Source organism: Leptonychotes weddellii, chromosome 8, assembly GCF_054177405.1.
Source record: "Leptonychotes weddellii isolate Sample4059 chromosome 8, ASM5417740v2, whole genome shotgun sequence".
Classification (NCBI taxonomy): domain Eukaryota; kingdom Metazoa; phylum Chordata; class Mammalia; order Carnivora; family Phocidae; genus Leptonychotes; species Leptonychotes weddellii.
Genome location: NC_138376.1, coordinates 123,746,635 through 123,770,198, shown reverse-complemented (window position 1 = coordinate 123,770,198; position 23,564 = coordinate 123,746,635). Strand labels below are relative to the sequence as shown.

Sequence of the window (23,564 nt, the reverse complement as noted above, 5' to 3'; positions counted from 1 at the left end):
CCCCCCCCCCCCCCCCCCGGCGAGCAAACTCCACAGCCGCGGTCCCGGGCACACTTACTGTAACAGGCAGTTGATGTTCGGGGCGTGCCTCCAGTACCGGTAGAGGGACACCTGCAGGCTGGGGTGGCCCCTGTACTCCTTCAGGATGCTCCGGGCACTGCCAACAGACAGTCTCAGGTCAGGCATGCAAGTGTCAGCCCTGCTGCTCCAAGCAGGCTCCAAGTGGCCGCAAAGAGACAGGGTGGCTGAGGGGCATGGGGGTGGGCCGAGCGCCGAGGCACCTACTCCTTAAACTTGTTGGTCAAGAGCAGGAACTGGCTCCGCGAGAGTCGCCGCACATCGAACTTGCAGAGATTCTGAAACTCACGATAGACTTGCTGCTCGCTGACCCCAGGCCACCTCCGAACACGGAGGAGGAGGATGGGAGGTCGGATACTGGGGCAATCTGGACCCGAGAAATTCTAGAAGGCAGGGAGAAGAACAGAGGAGGTTTTCTGCACTTCCTACGGACAACTGACCTGGTTTGAAAATCCTGAGAGGCTAGGAGAGGTTCTGTCTGGGCTGGGAAGGGACGGAAGGAATGCGCGCATCCACGACGGTTTGGGCAGGAAGACAAGAACAGAACAAGCCTAGCGGGGGCGGGAGCACCCTCTTCACTCTGGTTTTGGTTGCTCTCAGACCACCTCTGAGAGATCCCCGAGAAAACCGGGCTGCTTCCCAGCACATGCCTCTGAGTAGGGGAAAGGAGCAAAAAAAAAGGCTACTCACAATCTTAGGGACCCCAGCTCGGATAAGATTCACCTGGTTCACATAGGGAGCGAGCACATCAAGGTAGAGAGAGAAGGAGGGCTCAGGCATGGGGCCAGCACTACAGGGACAGAGAAAACCCCAAAGCATTCAGGCACACCAGCGGTCAAGCACAGGTCCTCAGCCACAGCGAAGGGTCTGGGGACGGAATAGGGGAGGGTGCCGCCTCAGACCACTCTCCCCTTCCTCCTTCCAAATCGGCAGACTCCCCCAACTGACCAATCCCAGAGCGCCCTCTGGGGCCCCAGCCACAGCTGAGCTTTCAGAGGTCACCATCTGTCGGTGACACTTGGATAAAGATTCCTTGACAAGGATCAGCAATGGGCTCAGAGAATTAGTGAGAAGCCACGGTCCAAAGGTCCACTTGACAGGACATCGCTCTCAATCCCGAATGGCCGTCCCTCAGCCCTCATTCTTGCGTGCCTGCCTCCATGCAGACATGACCACGTGCTGGAGCCCAGGTCCGGGGAAAAGCACGGGCCTTGGAGCCAGGCAGGCCCGGGACACCATGGAACTTCTCTACACCTAGGAGGGTTTTGAGGTCAGGATTAGAACGCAAGGATGGAAGGCACCCAGGTGCAGGGCATGAGGGGCTCCCCCATCAGGCACACGTGTACCTCCCAGTCGGCACTCAGATGCTGTCAAAGCACAGGAAAGAGTGAGAGAGCAGACTTATTTAAGTTATAAGCCTCACATCAATAGGTTATAGGGTACACAGCCATTACTAAAATGGAAAGATAGGGGCGCCTGGGTGGCTCAGTTGGTTAAGCGACTGCCTTCGGCTCAGGTCATGATCCTGGAGTCCCAGGATCGAGTCCCGCATCGGGCTCCCTGCTCAGCAGGGAGTCTGCTTCTCCCTCTGACCCTCCCCCCTCTCATGTGCTTGCTCTCTCTCATTCTCTCTCTCAAATAAATAAATAAAATCTTAAAAAAAAAAATAAAATGGAAAGATATAAGTAGTACCAAAGTTAACAGATTAGTAAAATTAATAAAAATTTTGGACTAGTCTGAAAAGGTTTCCAAGTCAGCCTCAAAGACCCTGTTACAATTTTGATTCGCTCCTTCACCAAGCCTAAATCCTATTTAACAAATGCACACACCAAGGATGGTGGCCTAGAACGCATCTTCCAAGTGTGGCCTTGGTGCCTAGGAGCCTGGTGCCGTTACCATGGGGAAATGCATTTAAGATTCCAGTTTGGGGTTTTAAGAATCTCTCCCCTATATGCCTTATTCCGAGTCACTACCCTTTTCCGCAGCTTGTGTGGACCCCAAGGATGTGCCCTCCCACCTCACTGATTTCCATGGTTACGAGAAACAGGTGGATAACAAAGCCTGCATACCAAACACTGTGAAGCACCGAGGCAGGTGTGAGGCCCTGCACCTGACCTTACTGCCTTGGCCTCCTGGCACGTGGATCTGCCCAGTGCTGAGAAGGGCCCTGGCCCAGCTCAGAGGGGGCCAGGGCAGTAGGAAAGGCCATCCCGCACCGCCCGTGTTTGGGAGAGCCACAGGAGCCCGGAGGTCCTCGCTTATAGCAAGGGCTCAGGGGATTGGACCACAGTTCCGGGAACAGGACAGAAGGAAGGAACACTCACCAGTGTACTCTCCACAGAAGCAAGTGTGCCACTTTCAGAAGAACTGGGGGGGAAAGCTAGAGATGTAACACACGTCCAGGCTCAACCACAGCACTCCATCAAAATACACAAACTCCTGCTTTATGTCCGTTATGCACAACCCACATGGAAATAAATGGGGAGCCTCGGGATGGTGGGGATTATCACAAATAAAGCAGGAGTCCCCCTTTCAGAGGACGGCAACGCTCACCTGATCCACAGAGGAAGGCATCGTACGCGGCCTCGTGAGGGTACTTGGTCTCAACTGAAGCAGCGTTCCAGAAGGAGAGAGCAGGACACAGCCATCAGAACATGGCCTGCACAGGGCTCTCTCCCCCACCCAGCCGCACACCTGCACTGGCCGTGTACACACCACCGACAACCATCATTCCTCCAGAGATGTGTGTGCCCTTCTCCCCACCCACGCCTGTCTTCACCCCGGTCCCCCCACAGCAGCAGGAAGCCGAGGCGGAGAGCCTCCCGGCAGGCCAGCCACATGTCCAGGGGGAGGTGACCCCCCAGGAGCTGCGATGCCTTCTGGGGTGGCTCCTTTGTAAGGGGGGTACCTGGAGGACAGGAAAACGATGGAGCACTCCATGTGGCCCTCCCACACACCTGCCCATGGGGAGGCCAGGCCTCCACTCTGGTACCTCAATACTCTGCCGCCCACAGAGCAGCTTATGCTCACAGGAACATACCATATTTTTCACACTTGCTTGCGTGAATAACCACTGGCCCGGAATTCTTGGTAGGATTCAAGTCACTAGTAAAGAAGAAAAACAGGATAGAGAGTCACCGCAAGTAAGCCCTTCTTGGTCTCTCCTCACCACGTTAACGTAAGTAAAAGGGTCCTCGGGACTGGGGTGCCTTTTTAAGAAAAAGACCAACAGGAACAGGCGGTAGGGTCTTGGTAGGCAGACCAGGGCAGGTGAAGGAGCACACCTGGGCCGGAGGCTGCAGCCAGGCTGCTCTGCGCACCTGCCACACGCTGAGCCAGACCCGAGGCACCAGGACACATGCGACACCGGCTCTGCCTGCAGAGCTACCCCGTGGCCCAAAGGGCAGGTACAGGGCTGGTCCCGCTGCTGCAGCGCCCCAGGCACGCACGGAGCACCCGAGGATCGGGAGGCTGCGGGCTGCAGGGACGGAAGGCTTCTTGAAGCAGGCAGTACCCCAGGAGTCCCGAACCACAGGAACTCGCTCAGCTGAAGCCATGGGGAGGCGACCGGCATCTCGAGCACGGAGAGCACGCAAAGGGAGCGAGGGAAAGGGAGCGAGGCCTGACGGCGCTGCCGAGGCGAGTGGTGTGGCTGAAGCCCCCGTGGGAAGGGCAGGGGCCAGGAAGAGAGCTCGGATGATCTGTGGTGGGGAGACTTCAGGAGCATCGGGAAGACGGACCAGAAACCTGGCTCAGTCAGGTTCATGTTTTGAAAGATCACTCCAGCGACAGTGCGCAGTGAGCCAGGCCAGGCCAGGCCAGGGGATACCCGTGGCGCCTCTATGGTCCCTGGAATGAAAGAGGCCGGGGCGGAGGCAAGGATGCTGGGCACGCAGGGGCAAGGCAGACCTGAGAGGCTCCAGAGACGCTCAGGGCATCAGACAGACAGAAGTCCACGGACTAGAAGACGTGGCTGGCCCAGCCCCGGCCCTGGCACAGGGAGGGGATGGCACTCAACGAGGAAACCTTCCCTTTGTTTTCCGACAAAGCCTCTTAGAACCTGGGTGTGTGCCGAGCACCTCTGCACCGCTCGTTTCCCCATCTGTCCGGTGCATGTGCCCATTCGGTTTCAGGCCACCGGTCACAAGGCCAGCAGTGGACGCCACACAGACACGGGCCGAGCGCAGGCATCGGTCCAAGTCCTTTCCCGCGTGCGAGCACACTTGTGTCCACGGCCACCTGCGAGCTCCCCGCAGTCATATCCTCAGGTCACAGGTGGTACAACGGAGGCTCAGAGAGATTCGGTCGTTGCTCACAAGCCAGCGGGTGGCAAAGCCGGCCTTTCAACCCAAGCAGTCTCGATTCAGAGCCTGTGCGTTTCCAACAAAACCCTCACATTTGTGCACGGCCCCTGTGGCCATCAGGACTTCGCGAGAGTTGCAGGCACAGAGGTGGGTTTGAGGGACGGAGAACGATGCCAAGTTAAAGGTGCCCGTGGCCGCGTGGGGCAGGAAGGCCCGGCAGCCAGGCAGCGAGCGAAGGGCTGTCCTGGAGGTCTAAATGGTCACGGACAGCAGTAGCTGAAGCTAAGGGAGTGCATTTGGTCACCCAGGGACACGATAATGAGCAAGGAGCGGGTCGAGGAACGACCCTGAAGGGACTTAAGGGATGGGTGGAAGAACAAGAACCCACAAGGAATGGACTGAAAACCATAAAACCCACCAGAAATCCGGGGAAGGGTACCACCGAAGCACGGGTGGGGAGAGGCTGAGGGTGCCAGGCTCCAGAGAGCAGTCACCATGCCCATTCCTCGGGCCTCCCACGCATCGGCCCTCGGCTGGGACGACGGAGGAGTCTGCCCCAGGCAAGCTCACGAGAGCAAGTTCCGTGAAGGAAGAGAACCTGACCTCCGTGGGTCACGGCCGCATAGAGGCCCCTGAAGAGGCATGTCGCAAAGAGAAGAAGGAAGACTGTGGTAGCGAGCGCACAGAGTCAGGAGGGTGGCTCTGCAGTTTAAGCGAGGAGAACAAGGCTGATGGCGGGCGAGGGGAGGGGAGGGGAGAGGGCCAGGCTGGAAGCCCCGCCAGGGACACCGCCGAGCCAGTGGAGGGAGGACCACGGGGCTGGAGGCTGGACAGGTGGGCGCAGGGCAGCCCTTCCCGCCTGGGCCCCCCACACAGGAGGCGCTCATGTGTCCTGGCTGCTGGGAGACACCCTGACAAAGACAACACCACAAATGTTGGCAGGGCAGGGAGTGGACACTGCCTGCATTTGGCCTTGGATTTTCTTCCTGGAAATGGGGACCTGGGGGCGGGGGGCATTGGAGGAAGAACATGAAGCACGAGGGCCCAGAGGAGACTACCACGCACTGCACTGCGGGGGGGCGGGGGGGGAATGCGGGTGGTCAGAGGACTGTCACCAAGAGAGGAACAGACCCATTCTCCTTTCAGAAAGGTGCCACCTTCAGCTGCCATGATGCCCCTCTCTCTCCGCTGCTCGGGGTTTCCTGGTCCTCCCAGATGGGGAGGAAGGAACCGAGCTCCCCAGACCCTGGCACTTCCCAGGCATCGTGTCCCCACTAGCACGACCCAGGCCTCAGTCAGAGCTCTAAGGGGAGGTGGGAGCTGCTTCTACAGAAAGGTCAGGGTCGTCCCTAGTATTGGGATCATTCATTCACTCAAGTGTTTGGGGTGCATCCTCCAGCCCCGTGGCAGGCCCATGACAACCACCAGGGTCCGGATGGAAAACAGCCCGATCTGCTGGAGCTTACCTCGCCAGTAATCAGACACAGATCAAGAGAAATTAAACCCTGGCTACCAGAAACCACCATATAATTCAACAGCTGTAGGTATTTCATGGGTTCCTGCCCCTCTAGATAGGGTGTACCCACCTCAGCACTAGGAACACTGTGGGTTGGGGAATTCTTGGCTGTTGGGGGCTATTCCTGTGCATCCTGGCCTCTACTCACCAGATATAGCCCCCATTTGTAACAACCCAAAATGTCTCAACATTGCCAGATGTGTCCTGGGGAATAAAATCCCCTCCACTGAGAACCTTTGCTCTAAGAGCAGCTCAAAAAAAAAAGGCTTCCTTACCTGTTTAGGACTTCATAAACTTCTGAAAGATTTGAAACCCTTGGGAAATTCAGTTCCTAAAATTATGGAAAACAAATCAGGAAGAATAAAACTTGTGCTTTTGTTACCTGCTTTGAGTATTGCCAAATGGCCATTAAAGGAACATGGAAAATAGTTCCTATAAACCCCTCTTTCTATTCAAACATAAGTGTCCTTATTCCTTGATCAGGATGTCCAAGCACCTAATGATCTTGGGTTTCCTAAAAGGTTCCCAAAAAGCGAAGCTAGAAAAACTGCAACAGTTCCTACAGCCTTCCTTCAAAGACATGTGCTTAAGTGGTTCCATGAACATATGCCTCCAAGGCACCAGGCCATGGCCAAGGACACACTCGTAGGACACCAGGTGCTCTGAGAACCAGAGCCTTGGGACATGCTAGGTCGCCGTAGAGCTCATCTCCTCTTGTGTGACAAGGAGTCCACATGGGTCCTCTCAGATCAGCCCACGTCCTTCCTGCTTCACGCTAGGACTCTGCCACACGGACACGAGCAGCATCACAGAAGTGTTCAAGAACTAGAAACCGGGGTGGTACAGCAATGAATGGGCTCTGGGCAAGGATGTACCAGGCAACCCAGTGCCATTTCTGTGGCTCCCTTATTGGATAGTTAACTTCAAGTGACCAGCTTCAGGCTTTAAAATGCTGATCTGATTTCCCTTTCTCTGTTCCTCAGTTTAACTTCGAAGAATCATTTAAGCCAGTGGGGTGCCTCCCTTCTCCATGTGTGGTTCACACCCTAACTGCACTGCACAAGCCCCTGGGAGCTTTTGAAATACAACCCCCCCCCCCAATCCTTCCAAACCACTGGGAGTTGGTGGTGGGACCCAGGTGTCAGGATTTGGCTTCCCAGGTGATTGTAATGCACTCAGGGTGGCAAACCCATGACTTTACACCTCAGTAAAGATTCTTCAGAGACTTCTGCACCCTGATGCTCTTGGAGCTGGCTGCAAATACTCCTCACACATACCTCAAGCTCCAGCACAAGCTCTTCTGTGGAGTGCTTATTTAGATCAGACAAGTTCCATATACCTCATTCAAAACATGGGAACTCGAATGAGGGAAGGAAAACACTCAGAAGCTAATAAGATAACCCAATGTTAAAACACAAAGGAAGCGAATACTGGTTGTAAAATAGAAGAAAAGGGTTCCAAGAAAGATTTTTAAAAAGAGACAAAGTGAAGTGTGATTGGGACAAAGCACTCCTTAACCCAAAGCAGCCCCGTTCCTTACCTTCCAGATATCCTTGGTCACATTCTTAGTGTCAATGAGAACAGGAAACAGGTTGTGGATATTCAGCTTAAATTGATCATAGCTTTCTGAAGGAAAAGACCAGATAAAAGGGAGTTTGTTGGTAAAACATGGGAAGATTCTCCAACCTAGCTTGTCACCAACACTAACAAAGCAAACAAAATGGGAATTAAAAACGTCCTTTCTCCTAAATCATTAAGAATTGACAGATCTCAAACCAACCTGCCATCACCATTCATGGTGGTGAAAGCCAAATGGCTTTCCATTAAATTCAGGATATCGTCTATGGTCAAGGTTAATGTAGTTTGCAAGGTTCTAGCCAATGGAAAAACGGAGAAAGAAGTGCTATTGAAAAGGCAGATATGAAATCGTCACTTACAAGGGACTATTCAGAGAAGATCCAAGAAAAATCAACTAAAAATTGTGAGTGAAGTACCCCGATAAGGAACTGAGCTATCGATGGGTTTATTTATCAAAGGCCTACCTGCACACAGTTTAAAGAGGTTTGCTGCGAAACCAACCAACACAAGCCTTGCTCTCCTCGTCCCACTCCCCAGACAAGCACTTTCCAGTCCTTTTCTCTGGGTGTTTGTTCCCGGATTGCTCAGCTGTGCTACGGGCGATTTCCCCAGTTTTAGGCACCTACGTGGCTTCCTACTGCGTAAGAGGACTCCTGACTCAGCCCCGGACCGCACCTCCTTGCTCTCGTGGGGCCAGGTCACATCCCCCCCCAACCCCGCCACCTTTCCTTTCTTACCCAGCTCTTGTCCCTGCAATTTTGTTTTGTTGTCTCAGTTTTTCTGGTCATGGCTTATGAATTTTACCCCAACTTCTCCCCCAATTTCCTCAATATGCTCAAACTAAGGTGTTTTATCAATTCATTCCTTGGGGAAATCTTAGAACCGTCTCACCCTCTTGATCTAGATAGTGTACATTACTTCATTTAATCCCTGATACTAGGATATTGGTACCATTACTACCCCCCATTTTATAGGAAGCAGAGGAAGTGCTTTGCTGGAGCTCACACACGTAACAAGGGGTGGAATGAGGAGCCACGCATGGCTCCCAAGTCCATGCTTTTAACGGCTACACGACCCCGTTGTACATCCAGCCAGGGCACCATTAGTCATGGAAAAGTATGGCCCAACCACAAGACAAGGCCACACAGCCACTGATATGGCATTTATTAGGCCAATGACACAAATGCTTTTGGTAAGTGGAAATATAGCCAAACATAAAATCACCTATGTAGTGTGATCTAATTTGTGAGAACTCACAGAGGAAAAAGCAAAGTGTTGGGATTATAGCTGAGATTGAAGGCAGCATCTCTCCTGCTCACATTTCTGATTTTATAAGGTTTTATACAAGGATCTGGGACAATTTCCATAATGGGGGCCAGAGTATCCATTCAAATGTAAGTTTTTCTGCCAGAAAGGCACCTGGCTTCCACTCCGCGAAAATGGGAACAGGCACAGAGATGCTGGGACTCTGCAGAAGCCAGCGGATCGTGAGGAGATAGCACAGGAGGACCCTGGCCCCCACCCCCTCTCAAGGTGGCCAGTGAAGATGGAGAGGGGGATGGCAGGTGTGCCCGTACCTGGGAGTGGCCGGAAGAACTTCTCGTGCAGATGCAGCAGGTCCATCATCATATTGTGGCCCACTAAGGGCTACTTGGAGGAATCGGCAGGTGGCAGAGAAGAGGTTTAAAAACAGACATCCGAGGTGAACATGCTCTCACAGAGGGGGTAGCCTTAGAACCCACGGCAATCCTACCACACGGCAGTCCACCCCCCTTCACCCCACCCTCATGAGAGGTGGCCCAACGGCTCTGATGCCAGGAGGACAAGCGCAGTGCAGGAGGGATGTGGGGCACAGGGTCCATGCTGGGGGTCTAAACTGAAGAACTTCCCCCAGCAGTCCTAGGTCAGCTAGTAGTGAAGCGGCCGTGTGCCCAACAGGGGGAAAGGAGCCGCAGGGTTTTATGCGGACGCTCTGCCCCAGCTTAACCCATTACGATTTGGGGAAAGCAAGGCTAGATCTAGAAAGCCAGTTACTGACAGGAAAGAACCACTTATCTCAAGGAATCTTATTTTTGTTGGAGGACACAGCATATTTCTATGCTCAGAAATACAAATGACTGCTAGGGATCAGATTTTTTTTTTCCCCCTACCTTCTGGGCTTTCACCAGCATCTGGAAAAAGACCGAAAAACCCCTGGCAGAGAGAAGAATCTTCTCCTTCCAACAGCTGGCTCGATCACAGGAGGTGTTTTCAAGATACCAGCGATGTTGTTTACTCACTTTTTTCACTATTATCTGAGACAAAAGTAGAGACAAGTTCTCTGAATCCTGGGTTCCTGGGAACGAAGCCAAAGAAGCAATTCATCTCAAAAGGAGAGGTGAAAAGACAAGAGAAAGCCTTTCAGAGAGGCCAGATTTGGTGGAATGAGCGAGAATAGAGCCACTGGGACCGCCTGCTCGCAGGTGGGAACTCACCCCCTGATCTCTCAGGACCGTCCAGATGTCGGGGAGGGCCTGCCTCAGCACCAGCTGGACCTCAAAGGCCTGGAAACCTGTGGCAAGGAAACGCAAGGCTTGCACAGAACCAGCCAGACGGGGGTTCACTTTCCCCTGAGGAGAAGAAGTTGAGAGATGCATGGGGACAATGGAGAGGCAGCTCTCAGGTGTACCTAAACCCAGGAGCCCCCACGACAGGGATGGCACGGCATTCACGTCCATTCTCAAAGTTTATCTCAGGGCCACTCTGAGACAACCCTGGCGAGCCTTTGGGGGGGGTTATAGCTTTTGGCATTCACTGCATTAGAACAGTGAACGTTAAACAATGCAAAGTTCTCTTTTAAAATAATAAAACCATTACGCTGCTACCCGTGATTTTGTAACATCATGCACTGGTTATGTGAAAAATATTGCTTTGTGGAGTTACTCGAATTTTTTGATGTTCACACATTACATACGATCAACAAGACATGTACCACGGGCCATCAGAACGGTCTCAGTATTGGGAAGCTTGTCAAGCTCACAGTGGCAGATCTGAGTTTTCCAAAATTTTAGTTTTTGATGGAAAGCTCAAATTTTATCACTCACAAATTCTGTTATTTTCCTGCAAGTGACAGGCTTACTTTTCTCACTTGAGAAAAGGACTGAAAATACCCAAAATCAAAATAACCACAGTCTGTTCTTTCATGTAAAAACGACATCCCATTAAAAGAAAAGGCATGGACTCAGCTCCCAGCTCAGAAACATGCACGGGCACTTTCCTCCAGGCAACCGCTGCACTTCCGTTAGCAACAGCAAGGTTTTACGCATATGTATTTTGACACATCGAAATTAAAAGGTGAACAAAGGTTGAGTTACTTCTTCGCCACGAAGGTAGTTCATAAAAACTAGATTTTGTGTTTCTAAGCTGGAAGTGGCAACGAAGTACAGGAGGACAGCCCGCAGGGTCTGCTCCGAGGTGCATTTTTACCCACCGGCGCCCCGCTCAGTACTATCCATGCAAATGCCCAGTGACAACGGCAAGTGACAGCCAAGTGAGATTTTGACAGTACTTTTGACCTTGTGCACCCCTTGGAAAGGGTCTGAGACCCCGGGGGGCCACAGACCAAGCCCGAGGACCACTAATTGAGGGCATGTTCATTGTGATTCCACACTGTGCCGTGGGGGGAAAAAAAAAAAATCCAGGGGTGAACACAAGTAAATAATAGTAACACAGGGCTCTCAGGATTGGGATAAAAAAGACGACTCTGAACGGAACGGGACATCTTCAACCTTAAAATTCAAAATAAGTCAAAAGGCCTCCGGCTTCTGAGTTGAGGTCAGAGCTTGATCTGACCCCAGGGACAACACGCCCGCTGAGCCGATGCCCAGGATCCACAGGAAGGAGAGGGTACATGCCCCCCAACCCCTGCACCCGACAGTGACCAGCCCCAACACCCCCAGGCTGGGGGGAGCAGCCTCCTACCTACCAGCGATACCAGGGAGAGTCATCCAGTCGCCCTCCTCCGCCAGGTCCAGCCACCGTGTCACCTCATCGATCACCACCTTGATCTGGTCTTTATCCAGAGAACTGAAAATGGGCACATGAAAGTGGGATGCTGGAGAAAACCACCAGAACCTTAAGACAATGTTAACATGACAAGAGTTTCAGAGGACTCCGGTTTTAACATTGTGATCTCAGCAACAAAATAAACCCAAAAAAGACTATTTTCTGAATCTTGTTCTGCAAGAGAGAGCCAGACACTCGGCTGATACTCTCCCCTACAATCGCAGGAGCATGTTCCATCCCTTTCTGCTTCACTGGGATGCATGGGAGCTAGACAACACTAAACACTCCTGTCAGGCCTGTCTGCTTAATTCAGCTTTTGGGGTGAAAAAGCACCATCTGGTGAAATAAGGAAGAGACAGGAACTTTGGTAAGCACGTCCTCTACGTTAGAAATATAAGAACACGATGTTATTTTGAGATAAGGAAAGACTTTTCTCCAACATTTGAAAATAACAGAAGATTAAAAATTCAAATAGATCTTCTCTTACAAAAAAAAAAAAAAAGCTACATTTTTATATGAAAAACTCAGGATAAGGATTTTAGCGGAGGAAAAAAAAAAAAAGGCACCTCCAGGGGCACCTGGCTGGCTCAGTCAGTGGAACACACGAATCTTGATCTTGGGATTGTGAGTTCAAGCCCAACATTGGTCATAGAGCCTACTTAAAAAAAAAAAAAAAAAAACCTCCAATATTATATAATTATCTGGACCCAATATTCAATCATAATATTCCAGAGTTAAAAATCGGTCTAATTTAACCTCCCATCCTGATAAAGGCAAAGAATCTAAAGCTCAAAGAGCTGAAATGACTAGTTCAGCTCCAGACTCTGCCAACACGGCCTGCCTAGGGCCCAGGGGACCACACAATGCTGTCACTCCACTACTCCTGGCCCAAGCTCCATAGCAGTCCTGGTTTCAAGTAAGACAACTGGCACTGGGGGCTTTAAAAAAAAAAAAAAAAAAAAAGCAGAGGGGCGCCTGGGTGGCTCAGTCGGTTAAGCGTCTGCCTTCGGCTCAGGTCATGGTCCCGGGGTCCTGGATCAAGCCCCGCATCGGGCTCTCTGCTCAGCTGGGAGTCTGCTTCTCCCTCTGCCTGCCACTCCCCCTGCTTGTGCTCACTCTGTCAAATAAATAAAAATCTTTAAAAAAAAAAAGAAGAAAGAAAGAAAAAAAGGCAGACCCCGCCCTCAGGAGCACGCAGATTCAAGAACACGGGGCAATATGTCCAGGCCATGACTGGCGTGGTCAAGGTTACACGTCACTGACCACCGAGACCTCCCCGAGATCGCCCTGAAGGCCAGCATAACATCTCGCACGGAGTCCCATAGAGCCTGCTCCCCTCCCCTCTCCGCCCCCCCACCCCACTGGCATGAAGCTCCCGCTTTTTCATTTGAGTACGGAGTTAAGAGTCAGTGCCTTTTTTCCCTTCACTTTTCAACACGAAAATCATCCTCCATATAGTAGGACGGCTCTCCTCTCAGGTGAGGGAACAGAACGCCCAGCACTTGGAGCTGCTGTGTTTGGCTGATGGCATGCTGCCGAAGCCACCCCAGCTAAAGGTGATGGCGGGAGGTCACCGTACCCTGGAGCCGGCACGCCAACCCACAGGAAACTCGGAAGATCAGCAGCAACAGAGCAACCGAGAGTCCCAAAGCCCCCAGAGAAACGGGCTTTACCTGCGAACTCTCCAGTTCCCGGTCAGGATGTTGTGTTTAATTTTCTTCTCCTGCTCCTCATTCATATATGGGATCCCATTTTTGAGAAACTAGACGGGGAACAAGGAGACTAGTGGAGGCATCCTCTGGGCAGGGGAGCAGAGGGAAAAGAAGCCTTCCTTGTCCAGTTCACGTGGACAGGAAATGGGCCTCAGCCCAGCTGGACCAGAGAACCTTTAAAACCTTCCCATTTCCCTTCTGTGCTGCCATACCTTGTTGTAGTCGAAGCCATACTGATTCAAAAACTGAACACTAGAAGCCTGGAAAGAGAATTCGGAATCCAAGATCCCAAATGTCGTCGGGAAGAGAAAGAAGTTACAGGAATGGGCTACATACCTATAAAATAAATAAATAAACGTAAAAAGGAAAAGCCAAAACCATTTTTAAAATTCTAGCTCGCAGAGCTGACTTCGGAGCAGGCTCCTCCTTTCATTCAAGAAGTATTTGAATGTTGGCTTTTTCTAGTACCAACTGGCCCTGGGGCCAAAGGAAAAAGGCAGAGATCCTGCCCGCATGGAAGAGTCTAGCCCCCATCCTGAGCCTACTGTTCAGCAGGCTTTCTGACTGCTGGTTCCTGGGAGCCACATCACCCTCATTATGACACTGTGTTAACTGCTACCTTCAGGGCGCACAGAAACGGGGAGAGGAGCACCTAAATGCTGGGAAAGGCCCCCCAGAAAAGATACCGTGCCGAGAGAGACTTGGACGAGCCAGAAGCTGCAGGGGACAGCGGGGCGGAAGGGCACAGAAGCAGAGGAGACTATGGAATGTCTAGGGCCAACGTGGTTCAGACCCTGAGGCAGTTGGAGGGGAGCAGGTGGAGAGGATCAGTGGGCAAGAGCCAGGTGTTTTGCAAAAGGTCTTCATACATACTTGTTCGACTCTCCTTCAATACTGGAAAACACAGACAATCCTAGAAGAAAGAGGAGGAAATGAATACCAAAGAAAACCTACCAGAAGTGAGCTTCAGAAAGGAAACATTTTGAACAATATTTTGCACCTAAAGAAACTGTGTACCCTTTAGAATAAGATTGTCTCTTAAAGAAAATATGGGGCAGGGCGCCAGAGTGGCTCCTTGGTTAAGCGTCTGCCTTCGGCTCAGGTCATGATCCTAGGGTCCTGGGATTGAGCCCACATCCGACTCCCTGGTCAGCGGGGAAGCCTACTTCTCCCTCTCCCCCAGTTTGTGCTCTAATAAATAAAATCTTAAAAAGAAAAAAAGAAAGAAAACACAGACTTGGAACAGGAGAACTATCAACTGTAATTCACACTGAAATTATTAAAATAGGATGGTGAATGGTTCTTCAAACACAGAATATTGACATTTTTTTCTAGTTTTAAAACTCACCAGAGGAAATGCTAAAAACCAGAGATTTATACATTTAATGGCTTTAAAATGTCCATATTGCTAAAGAGACCCTATGCAAAGTGAAGAAGGCTTCAAAGTAGGGGAGGACAACAGAAACGTATCAGTGTGCTGTTTCATGTACTTTTCACGGAGGTCTTACAATTAAGAAAAAAACCACAATAGCAAAGGACAAGGATAGAGAGCAACCACACACTCAGACGGTCATCATTCACAGAAAAAGCAGAGGTCAGTAAAATCTGCTGGAAGTATACCAAATACATATGTACATACCAGAACAATACACACAAAAGGTAACTCAAATGTACATCATTAGGAGACTGAGTCAATGGATATATTCAATTTGGAATACTATGTGACTGTTAAAAACGGAGAGCTGTTTATGTCAATATAGAAAGATCTCTAAGCTCCATTAGCGAAAAAGGCTACAGAGCAAGATACTTATAACGTGATCTTGTTTGTATAAGTTTTCTGTAAACAAAAATCATACACATTTTCCCTTGAAAGATGGTACAGACTCCTTCATGTTGATGAACGGAGGCAGGAGAACAGTGCTGCTATACGAGGTTTCTGCTTGTTGCACAGTGTTAGGCCCACAGGCACAACACAGACAAAAACCAAACAAGCATCCACAACCACAGCCAATCTCTCTGAAAGGGGTCAACGCTGTTTTACCAGCAGGAAACACAAAGACAACCCAAGTATCTCCTTCAGTAACTCAGAAGGAACGGCTGAAGAGGACACTCACCAATCTGACAGATGGTGAACTGCTGAACACTGTGGCGGGTCTTTAGATACCACTCGGAGGGCAAGTCGAAAAGACTGTGGGAAAAACAGGCATCTCATTCCACAGGCAAGGAGAGGATATAAAGGAGCCACAGCCTCCGCGCCGGATGGGCGCCTCTCAACCAGAGGCAGCGTTACCTTGTTACCAAGAGGGAAGGCTACCAGCATTTAGAGGACAAGGGCCAGGTCCCCAGCCCCCCCCCCCAAGTGCTGCCCTGCCCCCTCAAAGCCAATAAGGGCCTGCTGAGAAAGGCCGGGGACGTGGCCGGAGTGCGAGGCACGAGGGCACAGAGGAGCGCACCTCCCCTGGCTCAGCTGTACCTGATCTGCTGGGGCCGGGACAGGTTAGAGCGAAGGCCTGTGAACTCTATGTCTAGACCTGCGGGCCAGAAAAAAAAAAAAGACAAGAGTCCCCAGACGCAGACCACTGCCACACTGTTCTTGCTGTCAATGCTGCAGGTGGCAAATGTGTTCGGCTCACCGTCGGCGCTCACGAGGCCAGGTGGGATCAAGAAGAAGAAAATGAGAAAGCCAAAGCAAGGATAAGCCAGGCCAGTCATCCCATGGGCTCGGCTCCACCTGGGCCACAGTGGGGGCAAGGCCACAAGTGCTGCTTAACGTCTCACCGCCCGGCCGGAGCACTCTCCCGCCCTTCGGAGGGGCCCTCTCGGAGCCTCCCGCGGCCTGGAGTCGGTCCCCGCTAGGCCCCACCTCTCCGCTCCGTCCCGCCCCCGCAGGCTCGCGCCCCCCAGAGCAGATTGGCGACACGGCCCGACTGCCCCGCGCCTCACCCACGAAGTCGGCGCCCAGGACGAGCTCCTGCAGCAGAGGGAGACTCTGCTCGAACTCGTCGGCGCCCACGTCCATGGCCACGCAGCTCGGCCGAGGGCGCCCGGTGCGGCCACGCGCTGCCACGCGCTTCCGCCGCGCCGCCCTTCTTAAGGGGCTCGCACGGCGATTGGCCGCGTGCCGCCACCTGCCCGCCCACAAGTGTCTGCTTGCACACCTCGCCCGCCAGCCGGGGCTGCCGGAGACCCCGCCTTCGCAGCCAGAGCCCGGCTCCCCTGGCGGCGGCGATCTCTCTGCAGTCGCTGGAAGGTGGTACTTCCGTAGAGCTGGGTATTAAGAGGCGTGGTAGGAGAAAACAGTGCGGAAGAAGGGTACGTGCAGACCGGGCGGGAGCACCTGAAGGAACTGCAGGAAGTAGGCAATCACGGCAGCTGCGGCGGGGGGAGGGGCCACATCTCGTCCGCGTTGAAATCTGCACGTCTTCGCACTTGGCCCCTAGTGAGCTGGCCCTGTCCCCTCCCCCACACTCTATCTTCTTCACTTTGTCTGCAACATCATCCGTAATACCATCTCTCAAACTTGCCACAAAGATCCTCAGGAGTTGCCTATCAAACTGAGGAAACCTTTGGTGCAGAGATGATCTAGGACCATCCTATTCCTTGCAGAGAAAACCCCTACCTACAGCGTTACTTCCAGGTGAACCCTATTTTTGTCACTGCCACTAGTCCAGTCTTCGGTATTTACACCCGCCCTTGAACACCAGACTTGTTTGAAAAGCCTTCTACAACCACAATCTTCAAAGTGAAGTGCTCCAGTCTTTAAGATGAGGCAAGAAAATATCGGACCTATAATAAACACTTTCAAATGTCTCCACTAGGGTATTTATTGATCACAAGAGGACCACTAAGTCACTGCATCCTCTCAGAACCAATCATACTTTTAAAAAATGTTGGTGCATACCCATCTTTTTAAAATACCAAACACTCGGATTAGAAATAGTAATGTTATTTCACTTCTGTATAAATATATAATTGGGATACACATTTAAAAATTGGGAAATGCTCTAGAAGCCGCCTTAACTGCTTACAGGTTCTTTCTCATTGCACCGGTCTTCAATAGCCAGAAAGTTATTTTGATTTAATCGACCCCTATAAAAGAGTTGCCGTTGATTCCCACTTAGCCCAGCTTCATTTTAGATTAAGGTGATTGCACTTCAAGCTTCATCTCCTATCCAACAAATTCTCTTTTCAAGGCAAACTGAGCATACACCAACCCTGCTCCTTTCCACCTCCACTTTCAGTTCCTCACTGCGTTTCTTTCTTCTTTCACATCTGGTTCTGCATGTCAGGGTTCAGGAGCCCAACTAAGGTCACGATTTGCCCCTTCTATCTTTACAGCACTAAGACTTTATAATAAATTAACTGATACGGACAGTTCCTATTTTAAAAAAAAGGTCCACACTCCGGGGCGCCTGAGTGGCTCAGTCGTTAAGCATCTGTCTTCGGCTCAGGTCATGATTCCAGGTCCTGGGATCGAGCCCGGCATCGGGCTCCCTGCTCTGCGGGAGGCCTGCTTCTCTCTCTCCCACTCCCCCTGCTGTATTCCCTCTCTCGCTGTGTTTCTCTCTGTCAAATAAATAAATAAAATCTTTAAAAAAATAAAAATAAATAAAAAAAGGTCCACACTCTGAACAGCAACAGCTGTCATTTATTGAGATTAACCACTATGAGCTGGACATGGTAACAAGTAGTTTGCACAAATCTCCTATGTGTACTCTTGCCACAGAGGGCTCAAAGGCAAAGAAGATTTCATGTAACCAGAAACTGCTCATATCTGCGTTTATTCTTTAACTTATAAACAACATTTAATTTGTCCTTGCAAAGTTAATTATAATTGGCAACAGCTTTTCCCAGATACTTCTGTCCAAGAAGGGGAAGAATTTAGCCCTTAATTAAACCACCGCCCCCCAACACACACACAAGAGGAGGGGATGACCTTAACTAGTGATAACATTCCACCGTTACATGATTGTACAAAACTTCCAAGCTGGCTGTTCTTCCAGATGCTCTCTTCTGAAGGATGCAACAGCTCACAGCTTTATATTCACACGTTCGGAACAATGCTCCTCTTTCATTCATAGATTCTCCGAGGCTCCTGCAGCACCACACCACCTTCTGTCATGGCACTCTGTAGTCGTTTCATCTGGTTTTGAAGATCCGAAAAAAGGAAAAGGTTAAGTTAGCACAATAAAGAAGCTGACAAGAAACAGTTCGTTCCCAAGAGAACTAAAACAGCTGATTTGCTCCTTGCTAAACCCCAGCCTACACTGATTTCCCAGAAAGTGATCTTAATAATGACACAGATAAGAGACTCTAGAGATGTCAAAGATTAGTGGTGTTTCATCATACAGACAAGATGTTAACACATGAACGGGGAAGTAGAGTGGGGGACATCGTGGCTGCAGAGTCAGTCACCCTGGACTCACTCTGGACAAGCCAGCCTCAGGTGACTTGGGCATACTACTCCTGACCCTCTGGGCTGCTATGAGGATGGAATGAGGTCACACATGTCAGGATACCCACCTCAGGATCTGCCACATGGAAAGAACTTGATAAATCCAACTATTGTTACTATGTAAGCACCTGCTGTCAAGAATTCATACCTTTTAAAAATAAGTACATGAAAACCAAAATACCGAGTCCGAGGCTGCCTCCCAAGGAGTGGGTTGGTAGACCATGAAGTTGATTCCTGCCTCTAAGCATCGCTCTGCCAGCACTCGTCCTATACTCTCACAGGCCACCACGTTTCTGGTGCTGTAAAGATGCTTTTTAATAGCCCATTCCCGAGTGGATGCTGAAACCACAACCTGGCCGTTGCGATACTCAACCAACGCTTCTACATGATGCTGAGTCCTTATAACTCGCAACCTAAATGAGATGAGAAGAGAATAAAATCATAAAAGAATCCTAAAGATAAAAGGCCTCAGGTGAATAAAGGCCTACACATTACTCAAGAATGCAATGTCTGTTTCATTTACTTGAACAGAGTTAACCTGGATTTGACTTGGGAAAGCTGTTTTTCCTGTCTTTATGAGGTTACCCTCAATAACAATAAACTAAACATTTCCACTTAATCTCAAATATCCAGGAGAAATTTGGTATTTCTGAGATGTGAGAATTATTACACAGCATCACTTCAAAAAAGGATCTGAGGAGGCAGAGCTAAGCTGTGACCCTCCCATGAGTAAATATATACTTACTCTGTTTCTACTTTCCAGTAACACCAAAATAAATGTAAGATTGATCAAAGATTTAAATTAAAAACTGAAATCATAATACTAGCAAGCAGATTGTTTTTTACAACCTCAAAGTAAGTCTATTTATTTTATTTAAATTCAATTAACATATAACGTATTATTAGTTTCAGAGATAGAGGTCAGTGATTCATCAGTCTTATATAATATCCGGTGCTCATTACATCACGTGCCCTCCTTAATGTCCATCACCCAGTTATCCCATTCCCCCACCCTCTTCCCCTCCAGCAACTCTCAGTTTGTTTCCTATGATTAAGAGTCTAAAGTAAGCCTATTTAAATAGGACATCAAACCATGTCATCCTGCTTTTATAAAGAAAAACCAAAGTTTTCTACAGTTAAAAAAAAACAGTAAACTGAAGTCAAAAGGCAGCAAGAAACAAAAAATACTTTAAACACATATTATTTATTCGAAGGGCTAATTTCCATATGTAAAAAGCCTCCTATAATCTGAAAAAAAAAAAAAAAAAAAAGACCAATACCTTAATAGGCAAAGGATCTGAACAGACTGTTCACAGAAACAAAATATTAAAGACTCTCAGGCCCATGAAAATACGCCCATCTCACTGATGAGATGCATGGACAAGGCAATTCATTGCTACATTGTTTGGAATCATTAAGGTAATCATCAATATGGAGCTAGCTAACTAAAACATCCATACGGTGGTGTTCTATCCAGTTACCGGAAGGAATGAAGTAGCTGCCATTCACTGAGCACCTACCATGCCAGGCACTGTCCTGTTTACAGGCAGAGCTCATGTTTCAAAATGATCTCTCATTATTCTTTTTTCTTTCTTTCTCTATTTTTTTAAGGCCACAGAAACTGACATAGAAAGGGTTAGTAACTTTAGCAAGATTACAGCTAATGGTAAGTAATGGAGCTAGAACTTCAGTCCAGGGGTCTGGCTCCAGAGCCAATGTTCTAAACAAGAGAAAGGATTTCCAAGATGGATTCTGAAGAGGGCAGGGAGGATTCAGATGAAAAACAGTGTACATGGTATGCTAATATTTGTAATTTTTTTTTTAAGATTTTATTTATTTATTTGACAGAGAGAGAAAGCACAAGCAGGGGGAGCGGTTGGCAGAGGGAGAAGCAGGCTCCCAGCTGAGCAGGGAGCCCAACGTGGGACTTGATCCCAGAACCCTGGGATCATGACCCGAGCCGAAGGCAGACGCTTACATTTAAAACAGACTGAGCCACCCAGGTGCCCTAATATTTGTAATTTAAAAACTACTAAGTTTATACTTATGTGCACAAATTATCTCCAAAAGGATACACATAAAACCTATTTACCCTTTGGATTTTATAGCATACATTTATATTACACATTTAAAAATTAAGCTCACATTAAATAAAACACCAAAATTAGAGGTCACACCAGGATTCTTAGTGTGTAACAGCAGGAAAAAACACTAGATTGAGAAATGTGGGTTCTACACCTGGTTTTGCTGGCAGCCCTAGTAAAAATCACAATTTCTTAATCAAAGGTCAACAATCCTTTTCCATAAGGGCTCAGACAGTAAATGTTTTAGGCTTTGTAAGCCACAGGGTCTCCTGCAACTGCTCAACTCAGCCATAGTAATACTAGAACAGCCAGGTGAGAATGAGTGGTGGTGTGTTACAATAAAACATCCTTTGTGGATAATGAAATTTCAATTTTATATAATTTTCATATCACAAAATATTATTCTTTGGAATTCTTTCTCACGTTTTAAAGAAAGGAAATTTTTAGTTTGCAAGCCAACTATGGCCCATGGGCGATAGTTTGCTAATCCTGGTCTTAAACCATTTGTTCAACAAAAGCATAGTTCTCATCCTCTCTAAGGTCACTTCCTATTATAATATGCCAAAATTCTATACTGATAATACTGTGAATATATCAGATAGGGAAAAAAGTGGGAAAATAGATCTCTAATTATTTAAATGATCCAATATTAAGTAAATACGTTGAATGTGTCAAAAGAATTTTAGATTAATTCAAGGGATCTGCCTACTCCCTTTGACTCCTTCCTACGTACACTAAGTAAAAATGCTTCATAGCAAGTGTAAAATTTTATTATCCCTATTCCATCTTCCACAACAAAACTTAAAATTTTTGCTAACAAGGATGTATTTTCTCTTTGCATCTCCTGCATCTAGCACAATGCCTATGAAGTGTCATAGGCCTAATGTTTGTTGAATGAATGTATCACATAGTTATGTCTCCTATTTAACTTCCAATTACAATTTATATAGTCCTTAAGAAATATTCCATTTTTAACAAATGCTTACCAAGTAAATAACCAGCAGATAAACACCAACATAAAGCAGCAAGTGGTAATAATTTATAGTGTCTTGGATCTTAGGTAGGTCAGACAAAACATGTTTGTATCTTAGCTCTAGAGCTTATTAACCTTGTCCCCCTAAGCCTCCATTCTCTTGCTCCCATAAAATGAAGGAAATTACTGTATCTGCTTCATAAAGTAATTTTAAGGGTTAAATGAGAAAATGCACATAAAGCAACTAAGAGTTCCTGGCAAATCCAAAGTGTTCAATAAATAACCATCTTCATAAGAAAGAATAGACTCCTAACTTGCCTTCCTGCTTCTATTCTTCCCCCATTACAAATTTCTCCCCAAAGCAACTAGAATGATCTTCAATTCCACCTCAAAATTTATTAAATTCTGTCTTCCACTATTGTGAAAAACTGTGAGGTGCTGACTTCAATTTACAAAGTTAATGATCTGTCTCCTACCTACCTGTCCATCCTCACCTTACGCTATTCACTCCTTCCGCACACTGGACTCCAGGTACACTGGCCTTGTAGTTGTTCAAACACACAAGCCCGTTCCCACCCTAGCCATTTCCTCTGCTGGGAATGCTCTTCTTGGCAGATTGTCTTATCTTTCAGAAGGGGCTTTAACAGGCACCCAGTCTCCCCATCCTAACATCATCCTCTTTAAATTTTCTCCCTGACACCTACTTATTGTTTGTCCCTCCAGGTCCACCCCCTCACATCCCCCCAACCCCCGTCCACTAACCCCTCCTCCACCACCAAATGGCAGCTTCCTGAGGAGACAATCTCCAGAAATATCTGGACCGTTGACTGAATTGATGAAAACAATTTGCAGGGCACCGTGCACCGCTCTGTAGGGTCAATTAACTAGCCGACTTAATTACCTGTGCCAGAACTCACGGGAGGGCCACGTTGTCCCCCAACCCCGCTCTTTCCTGGCCACACCTAAGAGCTCCAGATTGCGGGGGTTCCGATTGGTGAACTCTGGGGCAACAGCTGCATTTTCCAGAGGGTCCACTTCAGGCTTCGCCGCTGGCTTGGAACTGGTTGAGAGCGCTGCGACCCCACACCCTAAGAATGGGAACCACCACATGTATCTTAAAAAATTACAAACACGGACAAAACAGGAATATGACCCAACCTCTATCCCCATCCACTCCCCGGAAAGGAGAGAAGAGGTAAATCTGGTCACAGGGTACAGTCATCACAGACCCCGCTTAATTTCCTACTACGGTCGCCACAATGCTGTTAGCCAGTTTACTGTCCGGTGGGGGTTGAACTGAAAACACGACTTGCATATGCACATTACTGTGCAGGCCCTGGGGAGTCATCTGAGAGAAGCGGGAATTACCGGGGTTCCTGCAAACCGACAGCTTCTCCCAGAGCCGCGACCGGAGCGCCATTGCTGAGGGATCGCGGGCAAAACCTCGGAAAAGCCTCGCGTCCATTCGTCATCGGCGTCCCAGCCGCTTGCCGGCCGCAGCCATGTTAACTCAGGGAAAAGCTTTTGGATTCAGGAGGTCACCTACGGCTCGACCCGGAACTAACAAACCCCGCCGCCGAGCGGCTGACGGGACGATCGGCTGCCTCTGCTCCTCCAATCACTGCCTACCATGGAGTGCACGTGACGCTGGAGCCCGCCAACCACTTGCGCAACGCGCTTGAGGGCGGGGCGCAACCCCCTAGTTTAGGCGCAGCGTTTCGCCAGTCGCGGGCGCAAGGCTCCGGTAATTTCACGTTTCTTTGTTTGGGCATTGTGGTCGCAAAGCGTCGGCCGATCGTTGTTGGATCCACACGCAGCCC

At 49.2% G+C, this 23,564-nt stretch overlaps 2 protein-coding genes across 5 annotated transcripts in view; both read right to left on the bottom strand.

Moving 5' to 3' along the window:
- The window catches only part of PNLDC1 (PARN like ribonuclease domain containing exonuclease 1), a 17,633-nt gene extending 1,334 nt beyond the window's left edge, over nucleotides 1-16,299 (bottom strand). Inside the window, exons 1-18 of one of the 2 annotated variants that reach the window (XM_006733225.3) lie at nucleotides 16,176-16,299; nucleotides 15,706-15,763; nucleotides 15,347-15,420; nucleotides 14,106-14,145; nucleotides 13,445-13,568; nucleotides 13,194-13,282; nucleotides 11,441-11,541; nucleotides 9,951-10,027; nucleotides 9,627-9,770; nucleotides 9,054-9,123; nucleotides 7,439-7,524; nucleotides 6,174-6,229; nucleotides 3,119-3,183; nucleotides 2,632-2,685; nucleotides 2,403-2,445; nucleotides 769-868; nucleotides 286-461; nucleotides 59-157 (exon numbers count right to left, since the gene is read on the bottom strand). In XM_006733225.3, coding sequence (XP_006733288.2) covers nucleotides 59-157; nucleotides 286-461; nucleotides 769-868; nucleotides 2,403-2,445; nucleotides 2,632-2,685; nucleotides 3,119-3,183; nucleotides 6,174-6,229; nucleotides 7,439-7,524; nucleotides 9,054-9,123; nucleotides 9,627-9,770; nucleotides 9,951-10,027; nucleotides 11,441-11,541; nucleotides 13,194-13,282; nucleotides 13,445-13,568; nucleotides 14,106-14,145; nucleotides 15,347-15,420; nucleotides 15,706-15,763; nucleotides 16,176-16,251 — 1,532 coding nt within the window. In that variant the 5' untranslated portion in view covers nucleotides 16,252-16,299. Of the gene's footprint in view, nucleotides 1-58; nucleotides 158-285; nucleotides 462-740; nucleotides 1,333-2,402; nucleotides 2,446-2,631; nucleotides 2,686-3,118; nucleotides 3,184-6,173; nucleotides 6,230-7,438; nucleotides 7,525-9,053; nucleotides 9,124-9,626; nucleotides 9,771-9,950; nucleotides 10,028-11,440; nucleotides 11,542-13,193; nucleotides 13,283-13,444; nucleotides 13,569-14,105; nucleotides 14,146-15,346; nucleotides 15,421-15,705; nucleotides 15,764-16,175 lie in introns of those variants that run through there. The other variant, XM_031028031.2, reaches the window with a different exon arrangement.
- A 1,561-nt stretch (nucleotides 16,300-17,860) lies between these two features.
- On the bottom strand, nucleotides 17,861-23,310 carry MRPL18 (mitochondrial ribosomal protein L18). 3 transcript variants are annotated; one of them, XM_081829260.1, is made up of 4 exons: nucleotides 23,113-23,310; nucleotides 22,646-22,832; nucleotides 19,018-19,100; nucleotides 17,861-18,375 (listed from the first exon to the last, which is right to left on the bottom strand). In XM_081829260.1, exons 1-4 carry the CDS (start codon nucleotides 23,207-23,209, stop codon nucleotides 18,308-18,310), a joined length of 435 nt encoding a protein of 144 aa, XP_081685386.1. In that variant the 5' UTR covers nucleotides 23,210-23,310; the 3' UTR covers nucleotides 17,861-18,307. The 3 variants fall into 3 exon arrangements, with proteins under 3 accessions (XP_081685386.1, XP_081685385.1, XP_081685384.1); XM_081829259.1 differs by having other exon boundaries at nucleotides 18,836-19,100; nucleotides 23,113-23,299; XM_081829258.1 differs by having other exon boundaries at nucleotides 18,869-19,100; nucleotides 23,113-23,295.
- Nucleotides 23,311-23,564: the final 254 nt, after the last annotated feature.